General features: G+C 33.4%; 1 protein-coding gene across 5 annotated transcripts; it reads right to left on the bottom strand.

The window, feature by feature from the left end:
- Nucleotides 1–62: 62 nt before the first annotated feature.
- On the bottom strand, nucleotides 63–11,681 carry Golgin97 (Golgin 97). Of its 5 annotated transcripts, none has more exons than XM_013325886.1 (16): nucleotides 11,583–11,681; nucleotides 11,271–11,408; nucleotides 10,937–10,987; nucleotides 9,530–9,701; nucleotides 9,255–9,412; nucleotides 8,806–8,968; nucleotides 8,394–8,545; nucleotides 7,241–7,387; nucleotides 6,608–6,685; nucleotides 4,277–4,500; nucleotides 4,012–4,019; nucleotides 3,782–3,951; nucleotides 3,138–3,293; nucleotides 2,956–3,068; nucleotides 2,472–2,706; nucleotides 63–2,161 (listed from the first exon to the last, which is right to left on the bottom strand). In XM_013325886.1, exons 2-15 carry the CDS (start codon nucleotides 11,385–11,387, stop codon nucleotides 2,478–2,480), a joined length of 1,938 nt encoding a protein of 645 aa, XP_013181340.1. In that variant the 5' UTR covers nucleotides 11,388–11,408; nucleotides 11,583–11,681; the 3' UTR covers nucleotides 63–2,161; nucleotides 2,472–2,477. The 5 variants fall into 5 exon arrangements, with proteins under 5 accessions (XP_013181340.1, XP_013181341.1, XP_013181343.1 ...); XM_013325887.1 differs by lacking the exon at nucleotides 11,583–11,681 and adding an exon at nucleotides 11,476–11,575; XM_013325889.1 differs by lacking the exon at nucleotides 6,608–6,685.
- Between the last annotated feature and the right edge of the window lie 193 nt (nucleotides 11,682–11,874).

Genomic DNA, 11,874 nt, shown 5'->3' with positions numbered 1-11,874 from the left:
TCAGTATATCATTTAAAAAACACATTTTCAAACATAATTATATATTTTAACAAATTACACCTACAAAAATAAACCAAACATTTTAAAATAAAGGTCTGAACCTATATATTTATCACACAAAAAGACGTACAAAACTAAACTTCAGACATATTGAACAAGCTAGACTAGATTAAAAAAAAATAATAACATTTTGTTATAATTTGAAAGGTAAATTATGTACAAGAATTCTAATAATAACGAAAGAAGTTTGTGTACAAAATGCTACAATTTATTAAATACTTTGTTTTTAGGAAGCTATTTTCTGTCGATATGTTAACATTTATTCACATAAAATCGCATGCAACATTTCGTCCAATATAATAAATATTTTATGTGTAATGGAGGCAGTATCATTTATTTAATTCTATTTTCTCTATTTCTCGCTACTTTTTGACGCATTACCGTGGGTTTCTAAGATCATAATCTGCGTAAACATATCGACATCTGTCATTATCTTGGACAAAACAGTGAGAACAATATGTAAACCGGGATTTTGGTCTCGGAAACTTACAGTTAATAAACGAACGTATAATTCGTAACCTAAAAAATGTACATCTAACATTTTTAATATTACGTTGTGCCCTACAACCGAACATTTCTAAACATTTCATTTTAAATATTAAGAGCAACCTACAATAAAATACTACAAGATTCATCATTTGTGGTAAAAAATTTATTACAGCATTAACTAGAAATAATAAAAACTTTGAAATAAACATAAAAAATCAATTAAGGTTTTTTTTCTTTAGAACTTTATTAAAATAAATATGTGTAAGTCGTTCTAACACTTATAAAAGTACTTAAATACTTAAAAAAAACTTATGCGTAATATAAAATAATACTTTTTTCAGCCATTCGATTAGATTAAATCTAGATTGTTAATTAAATTAATTTAATTATAATTCAGTAAACGAAACTAATAATAGTGAGAAAAAACTCAAAACATGTTTGGAAGAGCACCAGAAAGATTTTATAAGAGAAAAAGATATAATATAATGTAAATTTTTTATACGTAATCAACAGTGTGATGCAGGAATGCATGGGATTGCAGATCTTAAAAACTGACCTCTATAAATGGACAGGCTGTAAGTAGAAGTATTTTGCGCCTATTGTATTTTCGTCATTTCGACGTTGATGACGTGGAAGCGAACTAATAATATACAGACAGATTTAATTGTCATACATCAAAAGGCGCTTTTAAATCAGAACAAAGCAATAGCTCACATTTCCAAGCAATCGCTTATCTATTTATAGAGATCAGCGGAGCTAGACAAAGTGCATTCGCTCCGAAATGATTCCATAACGAACTTCAAAAATGTATATAGGACCATAACTTTCGATGTCACGTGATTGTTTATCATGCGTCAGTTCCATACAATTGCTTCAAAGCGAATGCACTTTGTTTAGCCCCATTGGTTATAACCCTTTTACTGATGGTGGCAATATGTGTGCCACCAACATGTTATGAATTTTTCTACTTTGTAGCACCAATACCTTAAAACATGTTTTAAATGATTTCACCAACTGCAAGAGGAAAATCCATGAACAATTTAACAGAGCTCATACTGGTGTTGGCAAGGATATTGCTACCATGTTTTCTTTCCTTCACTAAATATGATTGTTTTTTTCTTTAATAAAAGTTATTAAAGTACCCACAATAAACCAAAAAAACGAGTTTTTATTTTTCCGAAAAACAAAATTGCTTCTACCAGTTAAAGGATTAAAACTTCACAATAAGGTATTAGTTACAAATAATAATCACACGTATGGATTAAAGAGGAAAATGTTAGAAGACGCGGCCGCGCTTATTTCAATCTATAGAAAAGAGTAACATTTACAAGAAACGTGTAACTTTTTTCATCGATTCATTTTAGTGCTTTAAGCGCCGAGTACAAATTCCTTTAAGAAATGCGCGTGAAATTCCATAAATTGTATATTTCAATTATTTAATCACCCAATAGTATGTTCTATGCTGTTCTTAACAATAATAAGTATCTTTAGCCGTAACCTCCACTTGTCTTCGCTCGTCGGTCACATAAATTGTTACCGAGACGAAACAAAATCGAGGATACTATGAACAGGTGAACAAAGCTGCTATTTTTTCACATTGCTACCTTTATATCTGAAATGAAAATTCTTTAATGTATTACACCGTAAGTTAAATTGTCGATTGATATTATTAGATTTTATTTTGGTGAACTTCAATATTATGGACATCGATTTGACTTAGACGTCGAGAACAAAGTTATCTAAATTGGTAGGCATAAGTCAAACTTAATTATGATAGCTCACTAGCGCCCCCTGTCAATGTCATAAAGTGTGACAAAATCCATGTAGTACGGTACCTATCTCGTGATATTTTACTTATTTCATTTTCTAGCTTGTCGCAGTACAATTAAAAGAGGAGAATAGGAGTGGTATTGGTGTTGTACCTGGTGTCACGTGTTGGAGGTGAGCGAGGTGAGGGAGGAGAGCGAGGAGATGGCGGGCATGGCGGGCATGGCGGGCAGCCAGGCGGCCAGGCCGGAGGAGCGCGGAGGCAGCGCGGCGCGCAGCGAGGCCTCCTCGTGCGCAGACAGCCGCAGCAGCGCCGCCAGCGCACGCGTCAGCTGGCGCGCCTCGCGCTCACGTCCCGTCACGAAACGTAACACCACGTGCTTCAAGTAACTGCATCACACAAACATTAATTAATTAATTACACGTCAAGACTAATTAATTAATCAATAACAACATTCATCAATTAATTATATGATTAATCAATTAATTTCATGATTAACCAATTAATAACATGATTAATCAATTAATTTTATGGTCAATCGATTAATGTAATGTAATTATTTACTAAAATCAGAATCTTTGTTGTAGTTGTAGTGAAGTTGTTGCTACTAGAGAGATTGTATGTTTCTGTGTACTTGCCGCCTGCTAATGTCCTGCTCCTCTGCGGAGGTGAGGTCAGATTTGCTGCTTTGCAGTTCGCGCTGCAAAGTCTTCTTCATGTCTAATATCCGATTCTCTAATGTTTTTATTTTCTGAAATAATTTTAATATAATCAAAGTTTATTCGGGTTACACATAAAGTTAATAATTTAAAAGTAGTACCTTATTTTTATCAATGATTTCAGTTTCTAAATAGTGTACTTTTTTCTTAAGTTCGCTTTCACTTGTCATCAAGCTTATAATTCTTTTCTTTAAATCGTCAATTTCTTCTTCTTTTTTCTCTTCGTTCTGCTTTATTATCATGCAAGTCGCCTGATTCTGTTAAAATTAAAATACAAAGTTCATCATCATCATCATCATCATCATCAGCTCACTATACGTCCCCACCGAGGGGCTCGGAGCCTATCCTAACGTAGGATGATTAGGCCATAGTCAACCACGCTGGCCAAATGCGGGTTGGTTGACTTCACACATATCTTTGAATTTCTTCTCAGATATGTGCAGGTTGCATCACGATGTTTTCCTTCACCGTAAGAACGTCGGATAAATGTACATATGTAAATCGGAAATCGAAAAACACATTAGTACATGGCGGGATTCGAACCCAGGACCTGCAGATTGCAAGTCAAGTGCTTGACCACTGAGCCACCGACGCTCCCAAATACAAAGTTATATACAAAATATTATAACATTTTGATGTTTCTATAAAAGAAGCACGTATAGCCTTTTTTAGGTGGAATAATTCCAGATGCCGAGTTTTAGCAACTATCCCACCAGCTAGTATTTGTATATTGGTTGAAATATACCTCTTTATGGTCCGCGATGACTTCTTCCAGCTCTGCTATCTTGGTGCGCTGCTCCGCCAGCTCGTCCTCCAGATACCGCACCTCGCATTGACTCATCTCCACGGATTGAGACATCGTCGCGTTACGCAACAATGCTTCGTCCTTTTGTCGCCTCTCTCTATAAACATCGTATGATATGAAAATATCTGATACACATCAGACATTTGTCATGACATGACATGAATCATCGTTCCTTGTACTGGAAATGATTAAAACAAGTTGTTAACTTTTCCGTCCAAGTATGACGTGGGGGCCTTCAAGTATAGATTGAATAGGCGTTTAATAAGCTAACGCATATCCAGATCCAGATCATCACTTAACATTAGGTGGGATCGTCTAAAAAATCTAAGTGTGATGACGTCACATCAAAAGTGTCTACAAATGTTTTCACTACATTTAGATTACGCCAAGTCTAAATCGTCGATTAATATAAATAATAATTAAAAAATACAATACTTGTCATATTTCTTTTGCATATTGACGTAGTCTTGCTGCATCTCAGTGACGACGGAATGGAGGCGTGTGACCTCAGTCCTGTGCTGATCTTCTCGCCGATTGGACGCCTCTGCACTATCCTTTAGCTCGTTCACTCTCTCCTTCTCCTCCTCCAGCTCCTCCATCAGCTTCTTATTTTCATTCGTCAACACCTGCAACCTCCGCTCCAACTCCATTGTCTTCTCCTGTAAAGTAAACCTTAGTGTTCCTACTTTCAGCATAAAGCGGTGCTTAATAAATATGTCTAGACAATACAAAATTCAACACACTTATTACAAAACAATTAAAAAAAACAACCATATATCATTAAAAAAAAACTTTAAAGCAAACATAGAAAAATAATAAAAAATATGGCCATGTCCCGTATTGCTTCTTCCATCACCGCCTTTAAAGTCAATCAATAAGAAATAAGCAAACAAGCTTTAAATATACACTAACTTTTGTACTGTGAAATAAAATTAGAATACACACAAGTTTTTATTAATTGATGTGACGTATTAGTTCTTTTTGTTATATTAGTGAACGTACTGGCAATGTGCAAGGTGAAAGGAAAAATGAAAAAAAAATCTTACAAAATAAAATTTATTGTTATTTGAAATACAAAAATCATTTTAAAAGCAAATCAATCTTAATAAAAGGAAAATATATATATAAACTATTGCGCATATTTACCTTACAGTAATTCATTTATGTTATCACACTATAAATTCTTTCACAGAATCGAAGTTTGAAAAGATTAAAAACAAAACAATGTCATGTTACGATAAGTTATCTTTGCGCCACAGATTAAATAGCGATAAGGCGAAGTCTCGCGAAATTCCGTTATACGCATAAAAATCTGTGCAAAGCCATAAGCTTCAGTGCGACCACTCAAAAACAAAACAACCTTTAAAAACTATTTTTTTGTTGTAAATATTTAAAAATATATCCAGCAAAAAATATATAAAAGAAAATAAGTTTAAAACTTTATTAAAAGACAAAAATATTGAACAGTACCTATAATTTCTATGATTTTTTTTAAAAGAACAACACACATCAAAAAGTTTGCGATCACTAGAAAAAGTTGGTATATTTTTCATATATATCTACAAAGTAAAAAATTTTGGCTTTTTGAAAAAAAAAATAATGGTTTTCTGGATAAATTATATATGTATATATAATCAACTTTTAGTTTAACTTTTATTATAAGTATAATTAATCAACTTTTAGTAGCGATCGCAATGTTTTTTTAATGCAATTATTTTACCTATAACTTGCAACGATTAACGTAAACTAAAACGATTTAAAATAATAGGACCATTTAAAATATCAAATCAAATTGATATAGTTACATAATAATTAAATATAATTTTGTATTCTACAGTAATAATTAAACATATTTCTCATTTCCTTGTAAATAAAGCTTTTTATTATTAAGTACAACTTCTCATCTAATTTTATATAAAACAAAAGAAAGGAATGTATATCTTTGTGTAAACATATAGTGTCATTGTTCCATTAATTGTTTCTGTATGGATAAATGTATTTATAATTAAAGATATATAAACATTTTTATTTTACTATCACATACATAACCTTAGTTATGTTGTGTCATCTTTAAATTATACCATTTATAGGTAAATGACATAACAATTATCCAAAAAATAGTTAATATATTATCAAGTACGTCTTAATTTGAAATGCTTTTAGCCTCTATATGGAGAATAAAAGTTAAAATTCTTTGTTCAAGTGTACCACTGTTAGATGAATCAATCACTTTTACTTTGTCTCGTAAATCTTTTCACATTCACAAATTAGTTTACAATGCCACTATATATTTAGAAAAAAGCTAATAAAATGGACGGCATATTGTCTTTAAGATTTCATTAAAATATGTGAGAAAAGGCGGAGCTAGTCTTTTAGATTTCATCTAACCTATACAAGCGAAATTTGTGCAAAATATATAAATTCCTTTTAGCTATAAGCTGCCACGTTCTTTTTAATGTTATTAAAAACTCATTAACTCAATAAAATAATAACTTTTGATCTTGATGATATAATATAATACTACTGTCACAAATAAAAAAAACTATAAATTGTTTATTTAACCGTGTTGATTGCATTCATTATTTACAATAAACTAATAATAAACTTTAAAATAAAAACACAACTACATAACGATTCATAAGCGATAATAAAATTAAATGATATCGAATAACTACGCCATTTCGAAGCTACAGCGGCACTAAAGTCTAGACCTAGGTGTATGGGACTAAGCTAGGTAGTCTAAATGCTGTAGAGGCTGGGACTCACGTCCGAGCGGTCGGCGGCGGCTCGCAGACCCTTCACCTCCATCGCCAGAGAATGCACCTCCCCGTTCAGTCGCGTCACCTAATCGTACGCAAATGTCAATCTAGGAATACTTTACACTAATATTATAACATTTTAAAGCGATTAATAGCTACCGATCGAATCCCGAACCGTCAAATCAGAGTCAATCTTCGAATATAGTAAAAATCTCTTCAAATCACAAAACGCAGTATACAATTTTTTTAGGAGTTGTTGACTCAAATTGAATGATAACAATTCTATGGACGTGGGTAAATCAGCTCTGAATCGCATCAAATGTTCTTGAATGACTGACTTGAGCTGAGGCTCAACAACTAAAATAGCAGCTCACGACTCATCGCTATTTACTATAACTATGTGAGCCTACAAGCCACGAATTGGGAACGAAAATCATAACACTATGCAGGTACAAATTGAACTGAGCTTCGAACCGATTCACTGATCTGCTTTTTACTCGCGAACCGTGTCATTAACTATAATCATCAATTTTAGTCGAGTTACCCATGACTACGATTTTATCTCAAAGTGATTATGCCAAAATGTTCCCTAAAAACTGTAAAACGTTCTTATATTTAAAATAAACTATAAAAATACTACCTTAGCTTCACTATTGGCCAAGCTCTGTTTAGTTTTGTCGAGTTCGGCGGCCATTTTGTTAAGTTTGTCTTGTATCTCTTTCTTCTCTGTCTCAACTCTGCGTCTCTCCGCCCCCTCCTCCCCGGCTTGCCGCGACAAGCGCGCCACCTAGCGGCACAACTCACGTCACAATATCATCTCATACACTTCCACTAAACTAGATAGGACTTTACCAACCATCGATTTCGCACTACTAACCTCGCCTCAATCACTCGTCTTATAATTGTAACCAAAAATGTAGAAAAATAAACAATTTTCCCGCGTTTTCTCATTTAATCTTGTATTTCCGATATTATGCTTTAAACTGGTAATTATTTGGAAGCACCAAACGCTTTTTTCCGTAATAAATAACCGCATTACAAACTAATCTGAATAAATCCTACCGTAGTAAAGAAAAATGATGAAACATAACTTTCTTTAGTAAGAACATTAACAAATTTACACAAACATTCAATAGAAGTTAATAGTTAATTGTTAGTATGAAATTAGATGTATGAGTAGACAGTTAACAAAAAAATAATATTTCCATGCAAACAGTGAAATCATGCACTTTTATACTGCACTGTACTTGTCTTACCATTTTGATCACACATACGTGAACATGTGTGAAAAACATAAATATTACAAAAACTAAACATAAAAGATTCATAATAATTAAGAAATTAATTTATTTTATAATTCAATTCACATCGCACGCGTTATTACACTTCAATAATATTACACAATTTAAAATGAACGATCTATTATTATATGTTATTAAATATAAATTGTATATAAGATGGATTTATAATCAATTATTATTTTGTTTAAAAATATTTACTGACTGGATGCATCGCATCATAAAGTCTGTTAAATAAAAAATAATTCTCAGTTTCCATTCATTCACAAATGTTTAACTAATCTGCAGTACATATTAACATCAGGGGGCTTAAAAAAAGTTTTTTTTTGCACTTTTTCTTTATCTATTAAGACAAACTCACTAAGTTGAAATATTCACTCGGTTATAGTAGTTTATTCAAATAAACTCAAAAACTATTAAACTCATTTTCACTTTTTCAGACTTACGTAACCTACTACCTAATCGACAGTAGTAAATAGAAATCAGTAAACTGACCTGTGTCTCCAGTGATGCAATCTGTCCGCTCCAGGAGGTCTTGACGTCAGCGAGCGCCATCTTGGCTTCCTGCAGCTGACGGGAGAGTACGGCGCGCTCGCGACTCACGCGGTCAAACTCCGCGCACCCACTCACCAACAACTCGCGCTTGTCTGTAGACAATTAAATACTAAACAACAACATGTTCCCCAATTCTTCATCTTTCTAATATTATAAATACGAATGTTTGGATGGATGGATGTTTGTTTGAATGCATCTCCAGAGTTTGAGAAAACGGCTCAACGAATTTTGATGAAGTTTGACACAGTTGTAGAACATAGTCTGCAAGAACACATAGCATACTTATTAAAATGAAATTGTATCCTATTGTACAGGTGATTAAAACATGCCAGGGTAATATATGTTCAGTTACCATCATCGTGCATATGATGGTGAGGGTTGTCAGGCGGCAGTGCGGCGCGCAGCACCTCCAGCTGGTCGGCGAGGTCGCGTGCGCGTGCGTCCGCCTCGCCCAGCGCGCCCGTCAGCTCCGCGCGCTCGCGGGCCCACTGCCGCCGAGACTGCTCCAGTTCCTCCTACACACATGGAACTAACTTGTCAATACCAGCCATTGAAATTTTTGATTTTTTTTATGTTTGACAAAAGTGCTAGTACACCTAAACGACGGAGAAGGGGACGCACAGAAAGAGAACATTTAAAATTCATATGCATCCCCTCCTCTGTCAAATCTACTTCTCCTTCCAATCCTTAAAAGGGAAAGAAGTCAAAAATTAGGCTCATCAGACGACATGAGATTTCTTCAGAGATTTGGATTAGATAACTCTATGGAATATTTAGTGTTATAGATTGATAGAATCTCACCGTAAGCGTATCAAGTCTGTTTTGTGCGGTCTCGACTGCTGCCAGGCGTGTCTTCAGCTCGTTAAGCTGCCGGAGAGCGACATCTCGCTCGCTGCTCGCACGAGCCGCCTCCGATTGGGCGATGCGGGCAACGGCCTGCGCGGCGGCCGCTTCTTCCCCTGTTATATTTATACAAAATAATAGTTATTATATACTTTTTCTGATATAAAATTCTGACGACATATAAAAAATTGAGAAATGTTTTTGTACATGTTTGACAGTGGAAATTCTTTTACCCTGAACAGCAGCCAATGACTGCTGCAATTCTTCGACCCTCTGCTCCCAATAGGCATCCCTCTCCCGCAGCTTGGCCTCGAGCTGAGCCGTGTACTGCTGCTGCAGACCAGAGTTGTCTATTTCACAGCCTGTGCGCTCCGACAGGTATGTTTGTAGTTGAGGTGATATTGACTACAACAAACAAAAAATATTAATATATGTTGCACTACTAACAGAGATTTGATTGTGTGTTTATTGAATACAATACTCAAAATCTATTGAACCTTTTTTAAACTAATCACCAAAAAGAGGTCTTTGGTATCTTTCTACAAATACCAAAAATTACTGTATAAATAAGTTCAGCATGTTTAAACAAATTCACGGAATTTTATTTAAAACTCTTTTCTTATCTTTACTCTTAAATGTGGCAGGGGTAACTGTAAAATACTGCTTAGTTATAACAATGTAAACTCTTTCAAATAATGATTTATTCACTTGTTCAAAAATTCTGTTGAAACACAATATGCTAAAAAAAAACGAGGTCATTGTCTAAATTCTTGTAACTATTCACGCTTCATTTGAGCGTTATTTATTCTAAAGTAATACATTGTACTGGCTCTCGCCCGGGACTCTTATGTGAGGTACTGAAAAAAACTTAGTAAATAGCCTATGTGTTCTTCCAGACTATCTTCTACATCTGTGCCAAACTTCTTCAAACAAACATCCATCCATTTAAGCATTTACAATATTAGTATGATAAATAAACCACACTGAGTACAACAATAGGATATTATTATCTGCAATACTCAGGATGAATCCAGATTTTGTTTCCACATTAAAGGATGTGGCAATGTTAAATAGATAAATATAATCTTTTAGGTCAGAAGTACATTACAGAAATTCCAGAGTAATTTATTTTAACAGTCCAAATGTCTGCAGGGCTGTGTCGAACTGTGGAATTTGTTGGATAATAGAATATAACGGAAGACCCCCTATAGTCCAAAGAATTTAACAAAACAGTACTGTTATAAAACTAACTAGAAAAATAATAACTGTACATTGGGAAATAATTATGTGCAAACAAATTTATGTACATAACAATAACTAAAAACTATAGAAAATAATTATAGTTATGAATCTATCAATTTATGAAACATGAAAATAGCATGACAGATTACAAGGGACACTGGATAACCATTGTTGCACTGCAATTATGTATAATAGTTTTGAAGGTACTCTTAAAACAAATGGTAAGCACACCAGGTGAGAGACTTCATACAGATCGTAACCAAACACTGCATGGTCAAAAACTGAATTAATTCACAAATTTATTGAAAAATTATATAGGAACTCTCTTGAATATAGGTGGCAGACTGTGTTGTATTATGCAAGGTTGGTGAATTGTTCGAATTCAAAAAGGCACTTACATCAGAATTGGTATCTCCATGGCCGCCTGAACTACTTGGACTTGTTGTAGACTGAAAATCAAAACAATGTATAACATCAATTACTTGGTTAAATGAAAAAGTTTAATAAAGGTTAACTCATTGCCTACCCGCAATGCTAATATTTGGCCATTAAATAACACCTTTGTTTTAAATAACTGCAAATATACTAAAATTACTTTATGAATACCAATGTTTATACCTTGCTTGATGCTGTTTATAGATAAATTTTTGCAATAACTTTTTTACTCACAGCACTTAAAATACATATTGTTATTGTATTAACACTTAACATATGAATGAGATCTGAACTTACCGAATCATCTCGAAGGGTAATCCGTCCTAAAAATGCACCAGTACGCCAACTGCTTGTTAATTTACTTATATCACTGCCAGTTTCCTCCTTTATTTTACTTTTCAAACTGGCGAACATTGTAGATCGTAGAAAAAATTACTAAAAAAAGTCAATAACAAATTGGAAACTATTTGTTAATTACATTGATAAAGTGTTGATAACTTACAAGTTAATAGCTGCCGATGAAAAAAAGATATTGTACGTGATAAATGTACAATTCTTAGAAAACAAATTATTTTCTTACATAATATAGTACTTTGTATGAACACTTACACATGTTAATAAAAAAGTTATAACCAGAAAAACTGATTTTTAGCAAAAGGGAAAATTATAGCACTGAATATTAACTTGTTACCCACTCGCCATTGTTGATTTGACATGACATTGACATATTTAGTTTGCTAGATGTCAAACTCAGAACAGTCACAAAAAGGCAAAAGTATTTTATTTTATGCATTTTCGAATTAGAATACATAGAAGTAAGTTTTTTGAAAATAAAAAACTTTAAATGTGATTTCACAATTTTTTAATATTTTATATTTTACGACTTACAAATGACATTACA

The sequence above is a fragment of the Papilio xuthus genome, unplaced genomic scaffold (genome assembly GCF_000836235.2).
Source record: "Papilio xuthus unplaced genomic scaffold, Pxut_1.1 DF824655.1, whole genome shotgun sequence".
Classification (NCBI taxonomy): domain Eukaryota; kingdom Metazoa; phylum Arthropoda; class Insecta; order Lepidoptera; family Papilionidae; genus Papilio; species Papilio xuthus.
Note: the sequence above shows the minus strand (reverse complement) of the source record. Positions and strands in the feature narration are given on the sequence as shown.

Excerpts from the sequence above, each read along its gene's own strand:
- Golgin97 (XM_013325886.1), bottom strand. The coding sequence starts at position 11,387 with ATGTTCGCCAGTTTGAAAAGTAAAATAAAGGAGGAAACTGGCAGTGAT. Across the intron at positions 7,388-8,393 it reads TTGCATCACTGGAGACACAG|GTGGCGCGCTTGTCGCGGCA; the intron begins GTCAGTTTACTG and ends TTGTGCCGCTAG. Across the intron at positions 2,707-2,955 it reads GAGCAGGACATTAGCAGGCG|TTACTTGAAGCACGTGGTGT; the intron begins GCAAGTACACAG and ends TGTGTGATGCAG.